Source organism: Tenrec ecaudatus, chromosome 6 (assembly GCF_050624435.1).
Source record: "Tenrec ecaudatus isolate mTenEca1 chromosome 6, mTenEca1.hap1, whole genome shotgun sequence".
Lineage (NCBI taxonomy): Eukaryota > Metazoa > Chordata > Mammalia > Afrosoricida > Tenrecidae > Tenrec > Tenrec ecaudatus.
In genome coordinates, this window is record NC_134535.1 from 21,882,121 (window position 1) to 21,902,622 (window position 20,502).

Below are 20,502 nucleotides of genomic sequence, written 5' to 3' on the forward strand. Positions count from 1 at the left end.
AGGCGAGGATGGCGAGACTTTGGGTGACATACTGTGGACATGTTATCTGGAGAAGGGCAATGGAAAGAGGCAGGTGTTTTTTAAAGAGATGGACTGACTCAGTGGCGCCAACAGTGGGCTCACACAGAACAATGGTGAGGCTGGTAGAGCACCATGCAATGTTGTGCTGCTGTACATGGGGTCCCTGGGAGTCCCCACGGACTCCGTGGCAGCTAACATGCCCCGACACAGTGTCCCTACTGCCTTACAAAAACAAAACTCATCAGGCAGAAAGGCCTTTTGTTGCACAGGGAAGGTGAACTGCTCTCGTAACCGCCTAAAAGTAACATACTGTAGAAACAATTACACAGAGAGTTTGTATTGCTTTCTCCCCAAAAGAACCTTCCCCATAGTGTAAAAAAAATAAAAGTACCTTCTCTAAAGAAACAACCAACTTGCAGGAGTGATTCTCTCAGGTCTAACCATAGGTCTATTTCCTACAATGATTTTCAAAAGGAAGGAATGGCACAGAGCCCTTCTAGTTAAACTACTCGACCTCCCTCAGCCTGGGGCCAGAAAAGGAATGTGCACAGGTACTTCAAAGAGATCTCAACAGCCCACCTTCTTCCGGCGGTCATAAAACCAGTCCAGGCAACTCCCGACATTTAGCTCCCTGCCTCCCTACTCTCCTTGGGAAGTTGCTGCCAGGGTGCAGGGTGGCCCTCCTCTCTGCTCTTTCTACTTCTCCCATGGTCCTTGTCTGAGCTCAAATTCAGTCCAAGCATTCTTTCGCTCTTTCCCACAATCCCGCGCGCTCAATACAAAGCTGATGGGCTGAGTGACATGTTATAGGTCTGCTCTGTCCCAGTGGGATTTTTACTGCAGGAATAGCCCACAACAAACGACCACCGGTGGCTGCAAACCAGAGCTGGCAGCTCAATTCAACCAGCTGCTCCCCGAGAGAAAAAGGAGGCTTTCTGCTCACATAAAGATTTACAGCCTTGGAATCCCCAGGGACACTTCTACTCTGTCCTGCACGGTCGGTCGCTATGAGTCGGAGTAGACTCAGTGGTAACTGAGTTGAGTTTAACCTGCAACAAATGGCTTTCTAAAAGCTCTTGAGTCAAATACAGGAACCAGTTAGGTTTGAAACCTAAGCTCCAACAAGACCTAACTCACCCCACCTTCAGCTATCTCTCTACTCTGCTCCTGGTCCCAGAGCAGTCATCTCACGGTGGCACCCTGGTAAGGAGTTCTGAAGGGAGATGAAGCATGCCCTAGTTTCATTTGGCTCAGCAGCAGCACGGTAGATGTCACTTCAGTTCTGTCTCCGTGTTACCTAGGGTTATGTTAGTGCGGGCACACTGCTTTTGCTGGGCTTGGCTCTTTAGTATTAAAGGAGACTGCGACGCTGATGGCAGAACTGGGTTCTTAAATAATTGAGTTTTCGAAATAACCACGCGCGTGGAAGTCGACAACCCTGGGGGTCGAATCCTGATCTACTGGCTACTAGAATGGCCTCAGGAAAGATGGGTACCCTCTCAAGCTCTGGTGTCCTCGTTTTTAAGACGGAGCATTACCAGGAGCTCTGGTGGTGCAGAGGTTGAGCACATGGCTGCTCGCAGAAAGGGCAATGATTTGACACCACCAGATAGCTAGTGCTCAGGAGAAAGATGTGCCGGTCAGCTTTCGTATAAACTTTCAATCTTGGCAACCTTATGGGGCAAGTCTCCAGTGCCCTTGCTGTGAGTTCCAAATGACTCGAGGGCAAAGGGTCGTCATTCCTGTCAGGTAGGCATGAGCAATTAACAGGCACAGAGGAATGCCGTTTAATTCAGCAAGCAGCTAGGGAATGGATGCCTGCTACATGCCAACATGATGCTAGGAACATCAGCACTGACAAGGGCTCATCCCTGAACCAGGGGCATGCAATCCCATCAGGGGAATGGGGCACGCCTCCCAGCACCAGGGCTAGAAGTGTGAGTCCAACAATGTGGGCTCTGCATGCTCACAGACCTGGATCCTATGCTGGTTTTGCCTCTTCACTAGCTGCAAATCCTGGCATATCAATTATACTTCCAAGGCCTCCATTTCTCCTCAGTAAAAACTGGTAAATTCCATCTCCTCCATAGGAGCAGTGTGAGGATTTCCTCAACGAAGGATCACAGCATCCCATAAGTGACACACATGGGTATGTGTTGGGGTACTAACCTCTAAGTCTATGGTTCAGATCCAACAGTTGCTCTTCCAGAAAAAGAGGAAGCCATCTGCTTCCCAAAAGACTGACAGTCTCAGAAACCCTTGGGAGCAAGTCCTGCTCTGTCCTGAAGGGTCGCTGGGACCCAATAGATATCTGCTAGATTTGATTGACTCACAGTAACTCTATAAGGGGTTTCCAAGCAGCAACCTACAGTGCATGACTAGGGCTCCTTATCGAATATATAAGCAACATAATTTTAGAGTTATATCTAACGTATAACAGCACCTGAGAGTCTAGGGCAGGCATTCAGTAAATGGTAGCTGCAGCCATTCCACAGGAGAAAGATGAGGCTTTCTACTCTCGGAGAGCTTTATGCGCTCAGAAATCCACAGAGGCAGTTCTACTCCGTCTGAAGCTGGAGGGCAGTGAGTTTGGGGTTGCTGTCATAACAGGCATGTTCACTTCGCTACCTGCTGGTCTCTCCAACGCAATCAGAGCTATGGGCACAGATACAGCCTAGCAAGCCCAAACTCTCCCTGGCAGGATCCTCCTTTGCCAGAGACGAGGATTTCTGGAAATGCTGTCGACCAACAGAGGAGGGAGGAATGCTCTGTTCCTTGAGCAGATGGGGGAAAAAATGGGTTTGTGCAAGAAAAGGTGAGAACTGAAACACAGAACAGAGCAAAGCAGGGAAATTTTATGTTGTGCAGCTGCGACCTTTCAAATCCCAGATAAGAGTAAAGGAGGGAGCCGACAGGAGACAACCAGAAATGTAGGTTGGGGCCAGACCCTGAGGGCAAAGAATGCCAACCTAATGAGCAAGCATTTATCTGGATCCAGATCTGGGGAAAGGGAAGTAGCAGTCTGGACACTGAGGGATCAGTTAGAGACTGGTCCCTGGAACAGGGCGCCATGCTTGTAAGGTAGAAGAGCCGTGAAAGAGAGGAAGACCCTCGACCCGGTGGCTGCAAAGACCGGCTTCAACAGCGGTGTGAGAATGGTGCAGACCGCGCAGCGTTTCACACGCTGTTGTACGAAGGGCTGCTACGAATCAGAACCAACTCAATGGCACCGAACAAGAAACTGGCGTGAAGGAAGGAACACCTGCGATTGTCTGGGGGAGTGGAGGGGGCTGGCAGATGTGTGAGCAACAGCAGAAAGTCTAAGCCCGGGTCCCTCAGACTAGTGGGACTACTGTGAAAGGGCAGAGGCACAACTGGTCTGATGGGACCGGAGAGAACCCTGAAACCAGAACCCTCACAACCTGCTAAGCTGGAAAGAAATTCATCCCTGGAGCTCCCCTTTCAGCTAAATGCACAGCAGGCCTGAGAAATTGAACAAAAACACCTGAGAGGAAGTACTCTGCAGAACAATGTGTGCTAGGAGGCCAAAAGGGCAGCATTTGCCCCTCAACAAAGCCCAGTAGGGAAGAAAGGTGGCAGGGGAAGTGGAAGAGTGGATTGCAGCTAATGTCAGGAAACAAAACGAATCTAAATGGTTGCATAAGAAACTAATGTACTGACCTGATGCAAGGGGCTTAAGTGGAGAGCAAATGCCTTGAGAATGATTGGGGCAGGGAATGTATGGATGTGCTTTATACAATTGATGTATGTATATGTATGGATTGTGGTAAGAGTTGTATGAGTCCCTAATAAAATGTAAAAGAAGAAAAGAGAAAAAAATGATTAGGGCAAAGACTGTACAGATGTGCTTTATACAATTGACGTATGTATATATATGAACTGTGAAAAGAATTGTATGAGCCCCAATAAATTGTTAAAATTTAAAAAAAAACAAAAAAACACAGTAACTGAGAAAAAAAAAAGAAACTAATGTACTCTGTGAACTTTGACCCAACCCACAATAAAAATGTTCAAAAAGGGGGAAGGAATGTGGGCAAAGAAGAGGTTTGTGTTGTCACTTGGTACAATTTTATATATGAGGATGGGGAAATAGATCTATGTGCATATATTTATAGGTTTTGTATAAGGTAGCAAATGGACGTTGGGCCTCCACTCAAGTACTCCCTCAATGCAAGAATACTTTGTTCTATTAAACTGGAATTCCATGATGCTCACCTTCCCAATACGATCACTGACGACAAAGCAGGTGCATAAGCAAATGTGGTGAAGAAAGCTAATGGAGCTTAGCTATCAAAAGATATAGCATCTGGGGTCTTAAAGACTTAAAGGAAAACAAGCGGCCATCTAGCTCCGTCAGAAGCAACAAAGCCCACATGGAAGAAGCACAGCAGCCTGTGTGATCACATGGTGTCGAAGGGATCAGGTATCAGGCATCATCAAAACAAAAAATCATATCATTGTGAATGAGGGGAGTGCAGGGTGGGAACCCAAAGCCCATTTGTAAGCAACTGGACATCCCCTTACGGAAGAGTTGCAGGGAGGAGATGTGCCAGTCAGGATGCATTGTAGCAACGATGAAGCATACAACTTTCCTCTAGTTTCTAAATTTCTCCTCCTCCCACCCCCCTCCCACTATCATGATCTCAATTCTACCTTACAAGTCTGGCTAGACCAGAGGATGTACACTGGTACAGATAGGAACTGGAAACACAGGGAATCCAGGACAGGTATCCCTTCAGGACCAGTGCTGAGAGTGATGACACCAGGAGGGTGGGATGGAAAGGGGGAACTGAATACAGAGATCTACATAGAACCTCCTCCCTGAGGGATGGACAATAGAAAAGTGGGTGAAAGGAGACGTCAGACAGTGTAAGATATGACAAAATAATAATTTATAAATTATCAAGGGTTCATGAGGGAAGGGGTAGCGGGGAGGGAGGGGAAAATATGAGGAGCTGATGCCAGGGGCTTAAGTGGAAAGCAAATGTTTTGAGTATCAAGAGGGTACCGACTGTACAAATGTGCTTTACTCCAGTTTATAGTGACTCTATGGGTCAACAGGAAATCCCCTAAGGGGGATTACTTATTTATTCATTTTAGAAAACAGAAGGTCCTCAGGGAAAGCCCAGGTATGCAAGTGCAACCAGTACTCCAGGAGGGTCTACACTTTTGAAGACTCCACGGTATCGTCTTCATCCTTCTGCTAGTCAGCTAGGCTCATCAGACGCTCCCACCAGGATTCTCATGACCTCTTTTACAGTGTGTGTGGAAGCAAGGTAGGGTTTTACTGTGGCTAGTTGAGAGGAGAGGGGATATAGGGGTAAAGGGAAGGGATAATATAGGAGAAAGGAAAAGAGGGTATTTGAAAGAGTGTCCTTTCCATATTTGTTTATGCTGCAATTAAAATGTAAAGCCTAAAAAAATGGTTTAACCTTACTTAAAAAAATTTTTTTAAGTTAAAGGTATGAACTTTAGGACTAACAGTCCGACGATCCCTAAAGATTTAAAATATACGTGTGAGAAACAACTGGCTGGAAATCCACAAGCCCTTCAACATAGTCCTTACCTTGCTGTGTGTCTCTCTGCTGTCATTTCTTAGCACTCATTAAAAAGCAAATAAACCACATGACATGTCAGAGTGGTCTGATTACTTAAAAGAGATGAGTTATGTAATTTTTGTCTTACATATTCCTTAGTGCTATGCTTTTCATTCATGGTATTAAATTTCATTAAATAGCTGAAATTAATGATGAGTATATGGAACTGAAAACATCATATTATCACATTAATAGAGTGGGTTCCCAAAGCTTATAAAAATGATGATTCTTTTCTTACTTCCATTGATGTTAAAACCAAGAGCTTCAGTAGAATTATATAGAGATCAAATACCTATGTAACTTTTAAGTGTAAATGTATGACACAGGTGGAGAGAATCAGTCAGGCAAAAGGAGTATCAACATCTCATTTTACTTGCAAAGTAAAGGTCTGAGGAACACAAGCTATTTCCAACAAAGCTTAATCTCCTTTTATCACCTTACATTATTTCCCAACCACTTGCTATGTTTTTGAAGTCTAGCTCCATTCCCTACCCTCATTCCTCAAGAGTTAAATAAAGATGGTCTTGGAAACCAAGAAAGGGTAGTAAATAAAGATGGAAATGCGTTGTTGATAATTTCCTGAAAGCACACACCATTTTAAGGCCTTGAGAGAGGTTTACTGCTAAGAAGGTTGGTAAATGAGTTCCATTTCTGAAGAAATGACAAATATACAAAGGATAAGGACTAAACCGTTCTAACCTGCTAACTAACCACCATACGGGGCAAAGATCACTCTCATCTGGCCTTAAATCCTTGCCTCCCAGCCATTTTCCACCTCCAGGAGGATTTCCATCAGGCCAAGACTTTGGAAAAGCAAGAAAGATTTCCTGTTCCCCTTTCCCTCCACCCAACTGTTAGCACTGGGTTAACAACAGGAAAAAAGATGTCTGGAGGGAAATGTCCTCACCCTGGCCTTCTGGAGCTTTCTTCAGTGGAGCCTGGGGTTTTAGGGCCCAGAGTTCAAGACAGAGGTGAATGGATGAACGACAAGAATTTCCAGATCCACCTTTCCCTGTGGTTGTTAAGTGTCCTTGAGTCGGTTCCCAAGACGTGCTGCCTAGACAACCCAAATGCGGACGTTACTCAGCCGCTAAAAAGGGCTATTTAGGCTGGCTGGGAAGGAGCGCCAAGGGATCCGGTGAAAGGGCACGTTCCCGTTGAGATTACCCGCGGTCTCACAGCTTGGACGCCCACGCCGCTGGCCCGCGGGGGTCGCTTTGTGCGAGCTAAGCCCGGGCTCCGTCCAGGGACCTGGGTGCAGCTTGAAGCGGCAGGCCGCCGCCGCCACGAGGGCCTCGGGCGCGCAATCCCGGGTTCGGCGGGTGAAAGAAACGTTACGGTGCGTCTCCTACCTTCACGGTCTGCTCGCGGCCGCCTCTCTCTCGCCGGCTCGCAAACCCCGAGGGCACTGCGGGGACCCGGGCCGACGCCGCGAGCGCTCCGTCCAGGCCCTTCCCGGCCGCCGAGGCACAAAAGCGGCGAGCGGCGGCTGAGAGGGCTGGCCTCCCGCCGACCGCGGAGGGAACTGCGGCGGGAACGGCGCGGGGCGGGGCTTCCGGGGCTGCCCAGTGTGTGTGCCCGCGGGCCACGCGCGGCCACCTGGGCGGACCGGCGCCTGCCGCGCCACGGAGCACCCGGGCGCACGCCAGCCACTGGGCTGGGATGCCACACTGGGCCGGTCTCGGCGAGAGCCGAAAAGGCCGCATGGCTACCCCACAAGGCACTGCCCGGCTCGGCTCAAATGAAACGCCCTCGTGCCCCGCCGGCAATTTAAGGCCCGCAGTGTCAGTGTCAGTCCACAAAACGCCTCCCCCACGGAACCTGGCTATGGACCCGGCCTGCACAGCGCATGCCAAAATCTAGCCTCCAATGGGGTCTTGCAATTTGAAACCACGGGGCACTATGACAAGAACCCTGCTTTGGTCGAAGGGCTTTGAAGCCGCAAATCAAAATTCCACTGGAGACTCGGAACCAAGGATCCGGTTTTGCAAAGGGTGAATCCAGGTGGTGAATGAAGCTGCGATAGAATTAAAAAGTAGAAGGGGGGGAGTGGGGAGGGAGGGAAAATGAGCAGCAGATATTAAAGGCTCAAGTAGAAGGCAAATGTTTTGAGGATGATGATGGCAACAAATGTACATATGTGCTCGGCACAATGGATGGATGGATGGATTGTGATAACTGTACGAGCCCCCAATAAAATGATTAAAAATAATACTAAAAAATAAAACAAAAGAAAGAACAGGAAAAAAAAGAATTAAAAAGTAGACTTACAGAGACACTGACCTCGGACCCATTCACGAGCCCAAAATCAACACTCAAACGTAGAGGTGTATACAGTTAGCAATAGCTGCAAACACTTCCAGAACGCTTTGTATATTAGCATTCAGTCTTGTCGCGCAGGCCGGATCGGCTGCGGGCCCATTTCACAGAGAGGGTAACTAAGGCCCAGAAAAGCTTGTGCGGCATGCCCAGGACTCGGAAACCTGTGCGGAGCAGCAAAACCATGTCGCAGGCCAGGGCGGGGGCTCAGGTAAACGGGACCAGCCTCCTGACCTTCCTGAGCCTCGCTTTCCCCACTTGTAAAACCTGGCGATTACATACATGGGCTTTGCGAACCTCCCAACCTTTCCGCGGAGAAGCAGATGCACACAATCCGCGGAAAGATTCTCTTACACATTGACATTTTCCCGGGGCTGCCCGGCCCCTACCTGTCCATCGGTTCACCTGTATCATCGACATTTCAAGAGGCGGGTCCTGAGTAATGCTATAAAACCCCATTTTCTTAGACATTCTGCAAAGAAGGGCAAGGCGGAGGAACCCGAGGTGCCAGGGTCACGTACCATCCGGTGAAGCGTTCAGGGACCGAGGTGAGTCTCAGCTGCCAAGCAGCTCGCCTGCCGTAGAGAAGAGCCTCATCCCCCTTCTCAGACTCGTGTTCAAACAGCCTGCCCCGGCCGGGATGCCCAGGGCACCCGGGAGCACCCGGCACGCACACTGTCCCCCGCGGGCTCCCTCCCCTCCCCCGAGCGTGGCGCGCAGCCCGTTTGCCGTGACCACGGAGCTTACCCGGAGGCGAGCCGTCTGCGGTCGGGCCCGGGCTCCGGAGCAGGGTCCCCTCTGGCTGCGACGCTGGCGCCGGAGCGAGGCTGACTGCGCTCACAGGGTGGCTGGTCTCCAGAGGCGCCCAGAAGCCCCGCCCCGCACGGAGCGGTCGGGCCCTCGGCCAAGGTCAGAATGACAAAGCAAAAATCCTCTCCTCGTGCCGCGCTGGCGAGCCGCGAGAATCGGCTTCACGAAATGCGATCTCCTAATCGGGTGACACCACATCCTCTTCCTGCTCACAGCTGCCCCAACACAGGAAAAGGGCGCAAACAATTTAAAAAACGCGTCCATCCAGAACCAACATAAATGTGTATGCATGTTGCACTGAACAAAACTGGACTCGGCCCTAAGGTAGTGGCTCCGCAATTTTGCTGCTGGAGCCATTATAATCACGCGGGAACCTGTGAAAATTAAAATACTGAAGCCTCGCTCCCCACCCCCAGACAGGCTGACGTAGTTGTCTGGGGTGTGGCCCTGGCATGGAGTTGTTTTAAGATCTCCAAGTGATTATTCTCGTGAAGAGTAAAATTCGGGACCCATTAAATTAGCGTAAGGGATTAGTCAGTTTGTCAATTCCCTAAAGGAAGTTGTCGGGCTTTTGAAAGAAAAGTCTAGCCCCTTCTGACTAATCCAGAGAAGAGACAAATTCTCACCAACACATAAATTCCCCTTGGGGTAGGTACTTCCTGTTCCTCTCACTTGCGTTTTGCCTGGTTTGCCTAACAAAACCTGAGACTAGCTTGCACTCCAGCGCCCCCAAGCTATCTGCAGCTGCCTAGTGAGCCACCCTCCCATGACTTCTTACTCAGCACTTGCATTAGCAGGTGGCTACGGATATTTGAATAAATGTCTTAACTGCTTCTTGGGACGAGTACTCAAGCACACGCAGGGGAAAGGGTGGTTGTGTCCCTAAAGCAGCGAGAAGCCACACCTTCTCTGAACCACCGCGGTGGATGAGAGCCCTTACCAACACTAAAACTGGAGGTGGGGTTAGTGGTTTCTCTTCAGGAGCATGCACAAGTTCACTGCTGAACTTGACCTAGATGGCTAATTTATTTGAGTGCTTCGCGGGATTCTGGGGTCCTTGGAACAAAAGATGGGTCTAGCACATAGATGTTACAACGAGATTTAAGCAAAAATACGTGAGCACAAGAAGGCAGGTCTAGAAGGCAGGGTTCACTAACTTGTATGCCTGGCTGTGTGCCACGATGGAATTAACCATTTTAGACGGCTCCTCTTATTCTCTCTCTGTTATGACTCATACCTCATTCTCAAGAAATAGGAGAAAAGACTTTACGATGAATAGATCTGTGAGCAAGTGATGACTGCAATAAACTGGTCCTCCTATAGTAAATGGGCCTCTCTCTCTCTCTCTCTCCCTCTCTCTCTCTCTCTCTCTCTCTCTCTCTCTCTCTCTCTCTCTCTCTCTCTCTCTCTCTCTCTCTCACACACACACACACACACACACACACACGGAGCTGAAACCATCTTTAGGACACCCAACTTGGCTCCATTTAAACCTTCTGAAGTGTGCTAGGACCCTGTGGGGTTTACATTAACTTTGCTCGCTGATTTTGATCCTGGTCCTAGGTTGCTGAGAGTGAACTCATAAAACCTGGGAAATTTCCCAGTGAGTAAGTGTGTCTGATGACGCCTTCAGACCACACCTGAGGGTTATGCTAATTAATTGACTCTTGAGAGAGGGCTGGGCAGCCCCAAAAGGCACCAAACCAAAACTAAAGTCACCTGATCCCTTTGACACCTCATGCTCACACAGGGTGGTGTGCTTCTTCCATGTGGGCTTTGTTGCTTCTGAGCTAGATGGCCACCTGTTTACCTTCAAGCCTTTAAGACCCCAGACGCTCTCTTTTTTTTTTTTTAACATTGTATTGGGGCTTGTACAACTCTTATCACAATCCATAAATACATCCATTGTGTCCAACACACATTTGTACATTTGTTGCCATCATCATTCGCAAAACATTTGCTTTCTGCTTGAGCCCTTGGTATTAGCTCCTCATTTTCCGCCTCCCTCCCAGATAGCTCCCCTCTCTCATGAACCCTTGATAATTTGTAAATTATTATTATTTTGTCATATCTTACACTGTCTGAGGTTTCCCTTCACCCACTTTCTGTTGTCCATCCCCCAGGGAGGAGGTTATATGTAGATCCTTGTCATCAGTTCCCCCTTTCTACCCCACCCTCCGCTCCACCTTCCTGGTATTGTAACGCTCAGCACTGGTCCTGAAGGGATCATCTGCCCTGGATTCCCTGTGTTTCCAGTTCCTATCTGTACCAGTGTACATCCTCTAGTCTAGCCAGATTTATAAGGTAGAGTTGGGATCATGATAGTGGGCTGGGGGTGGGATGGGGAGGAGGAAGCATTTAGGAACTAGAGGAAAGTTGTATGTTTCATCATTGCTATACTGCACCCTGACTGGCTCATCTCCTCCCTTCGACCCTTCTGTAAGGGGATTTCCAGTTGCCTACAGATGGATCTTGGGCCCCCAATCTGAACTCCCCCTCATTCACAATGATTTGATTTTTTTGTTCTTTGATGTCTGATACCTGATCCCTTCAACACCTCGTGATCACACTGGCTGGTGTGCTTCTTCCATGTGGGCTTTGTTGCTTCTGAGCTAGTTTACCTTCAAGCCTTTAAGACCCCAGATGCTCTATCTTTTGGTAGCCGGGCACCATCAACTTTCTTCACATTTGCTTATTCACCCGCTTTGTCTTCAGCGGTTGTGTTGGGAAGGTGAGTATCATGGAATTTCAGTTTAATAGAACAAAGTATTACTGCGTTGAGGGAGCACTTGAGTGGAGGCCCAACGTTCATCTGCTACCTTAATACTAAACTTTTAAATTATGGACATAATGGTTTACAGGAGTAGAAAACCATCTTCCTGCCTCAGAACCGGTGGTGGTTTTGAACTTCAGACCTTGCAGATTGCAGCCCAACGTATAACCACTAAGCCACCAGGGCTCCTAACTGGCTCCAAAAATCTGTAGCTGTGTCTGAGAAGTCTCTCATCTGTGATTTATAAATTTAGTTGCTATGACAAGCTCAAAACTGTCTTTAGCTGTGCCTGGGAGGTCTCTAATCTGTAATCTGTGAGTTTGATTGCTTGTGATGAGCTGTCTGTCCCAGAGAAAAGCTTGCTAGGGCATATTGTTTGGTGATCATTCTATGCTTATAAACTTATGACCAAGAAAAAGCTGGTGTTTTTAGTGTAACAACTCTTGGTCTTTGTAGAATCTTGATTCAGGGGGGAAATGGCTCCTCCGTGGTTCTCTAAATTTTCATACTATTTTATGGCTGAATTGTTTTTCAGAAGTCAGAGAAAAGAGATGAAATTATTTAGCTTTTATAACTCTCCACAATCAGGATTCAAGGCAGAATGGAAATGAATTGCTCATTTTGTTCCCTTCCATTCTTTGGCTTGAACTCAGTTCTAATTTTATAGTATGTGTCTGCTTGAGAATTAATGGTTTTAATGTTCTGAAAAATAAACGAAATGGTTCATTTTGACAAGTTTTTGTATGTGTAGATCAACCTTAAAATCTAGACCTTTGCAAGTGACTTGAATTAGGTATTACAGGTGTTTCAAAAAAACTAAAGGAAATATGGATTTGGGGCTTGTACTTAATTCTAGTCCAAATCTATAAACAATTAGTTCTGATGACATGGCCCTGCCTGATGCTTACCCTCACGAATAGATCACTGAAGAGATGGGTGCCATAGCAAAGTGTGGGGAACAAAGCTCATGGTGCTCGACTATCAAAAGATATAGCGTTTGGGGTGTTAAAGGCTTGAAGTTAAACAAGAGGCCATCTAGCAGAGAAGCAACAAGATTATATGGAAGAAACACACCAGCCTGTGTGATCATGAGGTGTTGACAGGATCAAGTATCAGGCATCAGAAGACCCAAAACAACAACAATAAAAACATATTGGTGAGAATGAGGGGGGTTGGAGCAGAGACCCAAAGCCCATCTATAGACAATAGGACATCCCCTCACAGAAGGGTCACAAGGAAGGACAAGTCACCCAGGATGCAGTACAGCACTGAGGAAACACACAGCATTCCTCTAGTTCTTTATGCTTCCTCCCCCCTCTATCATGACCCCAGTTCTTCCTTACAAATCCAGCTAGACCAGAACATGTACACGGCTACACATAAGAGCTCTCAACACACAGAATCCAAGACAGATAAACCCCTCAGGAACAATAATGGGAATACCGACACCAGAAGGGTAGGGAAAGGTGGGGGGAAGAGGGAATGGATCGTAATGATCAACATATAACTACGCCCCCCACTGCCGCAAGGGGGATGAACAACAGAATCATGGGCAAAGGGAGACAGCACTTGGTGTAAGATATGAAAATAATAATTATAATTTATCAAGGGGTCACAACGGTGGAAAGGGAGGGAATAGGAAGAGCTGAAACAAAGGGCTGAAATAGAAAGTAAATGTTTAGAAAATGATGATGGCAACATATGTACAAATACGCTTGATACAATTGATGTATGGGTTGTTATTAGAGCTGTAAGAGCCCCCAATAAAGTCGTTTATTAATAAAAAAGCAAAAAAAAAAAAGATAAAAATAATAAACTGAATCAGAACTCACCAGTCTAAATAATGATTTCTGGAACTTAGAGGTGACCAGATCATGAATTACAGCTAATTAAAAAAATTTCTTGCATAAATACAAATTAGCCTCTAAATAGATTAAATGTTTCTATAAGTTCTATATGTGGGACTATTGTAGGCATATGAAAAGCATCCTCTGTATATAAGTAATTATTTTCTCATTTCTCTCAGATTCTTTAACCTGTGAGTTTAAAATATCATGACTCTCAAATCAAACACTTCTATTAGCAAATACGACAAATTCATTAAGATAATGATTAGAGAAGTTAGTAAGATTTCAACTATGGGTTACAGAAATTCTTATAGGACGTAGTTGCTCCTGATGCTATTTAGATATAGACTAATATCTCATGATACTTATTGTTCTCAGTCTTATGTGTAATTTTCAAACAGCCTGATATTGTTAATATTTCTGTTCTAATTCTGCCTTTTTCTTAGAAGTTGGGATAACCCTTGAGTGAACCATTTGCCCCTAAATAATCTTTTAAAAACAGCTTTAGATCTAAGGAACAAACTCCAAAAGAAAAGCAGACTAGTCGTTTGCGTTTAGGGCAGGGCGTGTACATTTAATCTGCAATCCCAATGTGACCATACTGCTGGTTGTTTGTCGCTGTGAGGGGTCATGGGGTGGAGTCCCACCCACAGTGACGCAATCTACAACAGCACCGAGCACTGCCCCGTCCTGCGCCAGCCTCACAGTTACGCTCATGGCCATCGTCACAGCAACGTCAATCCCTCTTGTTGAGACTCCGCCTCTTTCCTGCTGCTCCTCTCCTGCTTGTCGCTCTAGTGTCTGTGCCTCTGAAGCCCAGCTGTTTTCAGAGGCCTCACCTCAGCCAGAGCCAGTTTTGCTGGGGGGAGCGGGAAGGGGCCAAGCAGTTCCTGCCCGAGTATTGTCCGACGGTCACCCTGCACGAACAGACTCTCCTACAATCATGCTCTGTGAAATTCATGCTTAGAGGCACTGAAAGTCAAGTCTGTGTCTGAGAAAGTAATTTCACATCTATTGGTGGGTAAACTAGACAAGGACAACTTGCCTATGAAGAAAACCCTAAGATTCCTAGGACAGGTCCCCAATTAAAAATCTGCCCATTTGAAGCCTAGTGGGCTGGCAAAACTGACCAATCCATCCATAGGGTTCCATATACCTGATTTTCATGGTTTCAACCCCACAAGGGTGCCATGCACATTATTTATTAGCAAACTATTCAATCCCCTGAAAAACTCACTGCCATGAAGTCAATCCTGAATTACAGAGACCCTACGGGACAGTATAGACCTGCTCCTGTGGGTTTCTAAGTATATAACTCTTTATGGGAGTAGACAGCCTCTTTTTTTTTGTCACATTGGGCTGCAGGTAGTTTCACTGCTGACCTTGTGGTTAGCAGCTCAACATATAACCACTAGGCCACTAGGGTTCCCCATCCAATCTCCTTAGTGAGGCACAAACAGCTCACATTTGCATAATCCCACCCAGTCACTAGTGGGACCGACACAGACAATAGCTGGAAGAGTGAGACCAAGTAATTCACAGCCTTGCATGATGAATCCTTCCTTCTTAGAGCTTACTACAACTGCAAGTCTACTTTGACTTATGGATATGAGATTAATGTTGGCCTCCCTCTCTAGAGGAGCTACTCGCTGGGCTGCAATCTGCTGAATTGAACAGTCTGGAAAGAACAGACTCTGAACCTGTGGGTTGCACAACATCCTTCATGGGCCACAGCAGAAGGAGTCAATGTGGAAACTCTACTAAGGGCACTAGGCTTCACCTCAAACTCACCTGTAGACCTTGTACTTAAGGCCAAACTTCCTAGGGTGAGAAGAATAAAAGACTGCTGAGTTAGTTTATTGTGCCAACCTGGCCGATAAACACAAGTGGGGTTAATTGAAGGGCGGAGGGATAAATGGCTCAGTGAGCCTCGCCTTTCTAGTTCTCAGGTCTCTTGCTTTTTGATGGTCGCACCAGGGTGCAGCTGCCTTACCAGGTCCCTGCTTCAGCTTGCAAGGATGATTTTCTGCAAGACATTCCCAAGGAGAAGCCGCATGGACCTACCTCGATGTAGCCCTGGGTGCTGGAGCAGCTGTGTGGAGACCCTTGCAAGGCTGGGATGCTTACACATTTACTGACTCAGCTTTCCTCCTGCAATCAGCATCACTGAATGTATTTTGTGAGAAGGAGGAGGACTTTGTGGATTGGTGTCAGACATTTGGGTTAATGTTGGACTTGTGGGTTTGGGCAGTACTTGGTTAGGATGTTTTCTTGATGCGCACTTAATTGATATATAAAACTCTCTCTTATACATGAGTTTCTATGGATTTGTTTCTCTAAAGTACCCAGACTAATACAACGGCTATCCCAAGGTTACAGAACTGGTGGTCATTGGACTTTGGTTCAGATCTCTTGCAATGGTTGGTGACTTGGGGACTACCATATATTTCCTATTTTAATGCCCTCCTTGTTTTATTAATGGAGTGCTGTTAGCATAATGTTTTCTCCTTGGGCTGTGATCTACAAGGTCAGTAGTTCAAAACCACCAACCATTCCCTAAGAAGAAGACGGGGGCTTTCTACTGTCATAAAGAATTATAGTCTCAAAAAAAAAAAAGAATTATAGTCTCTGTCCTATAGAGTTGCTATGAGTCAGCCTTGATTCAGTGGCAGTGAGAGCGAGTTTGCTTTATTATGGCATGTATTAATCTGAAAGGCACAATTCTGCCTTTGTGAGTGAATGTTATTATAAGTGTCGCCCGATCACCAACCCCCATTGTTTTCTGTAAATAGCGTCCAATCACATAGGGTTTAATCTGTACAAGCCAACACTTCTTGTACTGCAGTTAGTACCAGGCCTATGCTTACTTTCCTTTGCTCAATACTTTTAAAACTTCTATACCATTGGCTACAGTAACGGCACTATCAATAAAATTATCTATGCCCTAGGGGGATGAATGATAATGTTCTACAATGTAAAATGATGATGATGTCTCTAAATTGAATCATAGGCACATATAAACCATAAATGTATGGATGGATTTGGGGCTGGCCCTTGATTCTAGCCCCAATCTAAGAACAACTAGTTCTTGAGACATGGCCCTACTTGATGCTCACCCTCATGAAGAGATCACTAAAGATATGGGTGCTATAGCAAAGTGTGGGGAAGAAATTACATAGGTGGTGTCAGAAAGAATAGTGTCTTAAATGCTTGTCTTTTAAGACAAGCCATCTAAGTGACTCATCAACTAAATCCACATGTAAGAAGCATACCAGCCCGTGTGACCCTAGGATTGTAAATAATAAAATCCAAGTCTGGAGGAGAGTATAGTATCAGCATTTAAATCATGAACACCCTGGTTACAGAAGGCTATGGATGACAATGGTGGCCCAAAATCCATTTGCAGAATCCATACATAGATTAATCCCCTCCAGCCATAGTCAAGGGACGTAACTAGGCCTTGTCATCAGACAGAAAGCATTGTAAAATATATTTTGGCAGATGTAGTTAGGTTAAAATGTAATATCTTTTGATCTCCCTTTGACCCATTTTAAAGTTGTTTCCATTTTTTCTAAATGAAGGGAAAATGGGGCTATGGCTAGCTAATTTGTAGGGACACTAGTCTTTACATGGTGACTGTCAGGAGGTCCTTAGCCTTCTGTGAAAGATCAATCTGTTCAAACAAATACACATCTATCCCAGAGGGTAGCTGAAATAATAAAGGAGAACAATTTGGGTGGCCTGAATGCACCCTGCAATGTGCCCAAGAGTGTGCCTGGAACAGACAAAGGGCTCAAACAGTGGGGTCCATAATTGTAATAGGTCCACTCACTCACTGCCTTCCAACTCATAGTCATTGCTTGGTGGGTTTCTGAGACTGTAACTCTTTGTGAGAGTGAAGAGCCTCCTCTCCCATGGAGCGGCCAGGGGCTTCCAACTGCGCCTCTTGTGGTTTGCAGCCCAATTCATAACATACTGTGCTACCAGAACTCCAGTAAAAACAAAACCAATATTGGTGCAGAGGGATTGGAGAGACCTTTACAAAGGAAGTGATACTTGAACCTACTCTTGAGCAATGATGATGGCAGTAGCCAATGGGAAATAAGAATACTTAAGAATTTTTCAGCGCTGACTGTAATGGGCAAAAAAAAAGTCCAGATTTTTATAAGGTTAATTTGATCCTCACCATAATTAAATAAGCTAGGTATTGTTATTTTCCCATTTTATAGATGAGAAAATAAAGGTATAAAGAAGAAAATTATCTTGGTCACCTATATAATAAGTAGCAGAGATGAGACGGACACTTAGCCCTATTTAAAAAAAACACTTTTGTGCATATTAGGTGAAGGGTTACTGAGCTGAGCATCGGTTTCACATTCAACAGTTCGTTCACATTTTGTTTCAACTCATCCACTGCCATCCCCTCTTTGCACCAGCAGTTATCATGCTTTCTCCCTGTTTCCTGCTTCCATTCCTCCCTCGGTTCTAACCTTTCTGAACTTTGTCCTTAAATAAATGTTTCCCACTGGTTGATTATTCTACACAGGGGTGAATTCCGTTCTAGATCTGTGGGGTAACTAAGTACCATAGTATGGTGGGTTCCATTTGTCTCCTTCCAACCTGTATACCTAACCTCTTTTATGATTTCAAGAATTGTTCCACATCTTTTCCAGTTCTATCCAGGACCTTCTAATACAGCGGTTCTCAACCTGTAGGTGCAACCCCTTTGGGGGTTGAACAACCCTTTCACAGGGGTCACCCAATTCATCACAGTAGCAAAATGACAGTGATGAAGTAGCAACAAAAATAGTTTTATGGTTGGGGTCACCACCACATGAGGAACTGTATGAAAGGGTCAAGGCATTAGGAAGGTTGAGGACCACTGTTCTAATGTTATCCTTTTCAGAGTTGGTAGGGGTGCCAGGAATCCTCTAGGTCTTTTGGTCTCAGGGTTGGGAATTCTGGTATTTGTGCAGTCCGTTGGACTGTTGTCATATGTTCTTTGATTTTCATCACTTATTTCCTCCAGATGGGGAGAGACAAAGACTGCACCTTCCACAAACCCAAACTCACTGCCATGGAGTTCATTCTCACTCACAACAACCATGCAGGACAGGGTAGAAATGTCCCTGTGGGTTTCAGTGACTGTAAGTCTTTACAAGAGTAGAACATCTTATCTATTCCCCAAGGACCAGCAGGTGATTTCAAACTGCCCACCTTGCAGTTAGTAACCCTATTCATAATCATTGCATCACCAGGACTCCTCAGTTGCACCATAAATGGCTATTCAGGAGCTCATAAGACTCCAGTCACTACTCACCCAGGTAGAATGCAGAGCATTGTCTTTGAGAACTACGTTATGCCAGTATACTTTGGTATCTCCTACTTCTATGGTCCTGACACACCAGTCCCAGTGACTCATTCTTTTCTCAAGGAGTTCAGTTCTATCTAAGAAGTATTCTTAATTGTAAAATATGGTCTGGTGATAGAAAGGAAGCCGGAGATTCCATGATTGAATTTTGCAAGACCAATGACTTCTTTATAGCAAATACCTTTTCCAACAAGGTGTCTATATGTGGTCTTCTTCAGATGAAGAAGTTGAAATTAAGAAGTTTCAGATGAAATTAAGTTGACCGTCGTTGTGGGAAGAGACAATGGAGAAGCACAATATCAGCAGTGGAAACCAGATCTGGAACTGACTGGAGAACAGACCATCAATTGCTACTATTAAGCTGTGGTTGAAACTGGGGAAATTAAAATAAGTTCATGGGAGCCAAATAGGAGCTTGAGTCTGTCTCACTGCATTTCGAGGACATCTCGAGTACACCTTTGATTCATTGAACACTAAGGACAGGCCTCATGAGCTGTGGAAGGACATTAATAACATCCTGCAGGAAGCAAAAGGTCATTAAAAAAACACAAAGAAAGACTGTTTTGGAATTGTTGATTGAAACATTTGTACGTGTCCGCTGATACAATGCATGTATGGGTTGTTAGAGTATATGTAAGAGCCCCCAATAAAAGATTCATTACTTAAAAATCATATTAAGATGAAAAAAAATTTGAAGAAGGTAGGAAGTAATGAAGTTTTTGTAGAATCTGCAGATTGAGAATAAGAGGGTTGGTATATAACAAGAAAAATTACTTAGGATTTAACAGTAACATTGTTCTTATACTATGTTTTGAGTCAGATCAAATGTGATATTAAATTTCTTATTTAAATGCATGATGGTAAATACTTGAATGAAGTGTCTTAATTCACTAATATCAATAAACACGAGACCCCCCAAAAAAAGAAGACAGGAAAGAAAGAAAAGATCAAAGTGGATGTCAGAAGAGACCCTGAAATTTGCTCTTAATCATAGAGTAGCTAAATCAAATGGAAGAAATGATGAAGTCAAAGAGCTTAATAGAAATTTTAAAAGGGCAACTCAAAAAGACAAAGTAAAATATTATCACAAAATGTCCAAAGACCTAGTTAGAAAATCAAAAAGGAAGAAAACACTCAGCATATCTTAAACTGAAAGGACTCGTGAAAAAATTAAAGCTTCAAGTTGCAACATTGAAAGATTCTATGAGAAACATACTGAATGATGCAATAAACACCCAAAGAAGAAGGAGAGAATTCAGAGAGTCACTGTACCAAAAAGAACTAGCTGACATTCCACCATTTCCAGAGAGAGGTAGCCTATGGTCAAGAACTACTCGTGCTGAAAGGAGTTCAAGCTGCACTGAAGGCATCAGTCAAAAATAAGGGTCCAGGAATGGATGGAATATCAACTGGAACGTTTCAACAAGCTGATGAAGCACTAGAAACACTCATTTATGCCAGGAAATTTAGAAAATAGCTACTTGGCCAAGCGACAGGCAGAAATCCATATTTGTACCCATTTCCAAAAAGTGACCCAACAGAATGCTCAAATTATAGAATATCATTGATATCACATGGAAGTAAATTTTTACTTACAATCATCCCACAACAGTTACAGCAGTACATTGACAAGGAGTTGCCAGATATTCCGGCTAGATTCAGAAGAGGGCTTGGGATATCACTACTGATATCTGATGGATCTTAGCTGAAAACTGAAAATACCAGAAAGATGTTTACTGGTGT

At 45.2% G+C, this 20,502-nt stretch overlaps 1 protein-coding gene across 5 annotated transcripts in view; it reads right to left on the reverse strand.

Moving 5' to 3' along the window:
- TXNRD1 (thioredoxin reductase 1) overlaps positions 1–20,502 on the reverse strand; it is a 115,626-nt gene that overhangs the window by 43,245 nt on the left and 51,879 nt on the right. Inside the window, exon 1 of one of the 5 annotated variants that reach the window (XM_075551061.1) lies at positions 8,706–8,856. The exons of 2 other annotated variants lie outside the window; for them this stretch is intronic. Coding sequence is in view for 1 of the 3 variants with exons in the window: in XM_075551060.1 (XP_075407175.1) it covers positions 8,480–8,482 (3 nt within the window). In the remaining 2 variants the exon portion in view is untranslated. Of the gene's footprint in view, positions 1–6,991; positions 7,113–8,479; positions 8,584–8,705; positions 8,857–20,502 lie in introns of those variants that run through there. 2 more of the 5 variants (XM_075551060.1, XM_075551059.1) reach the window with 2 other exon arrangements.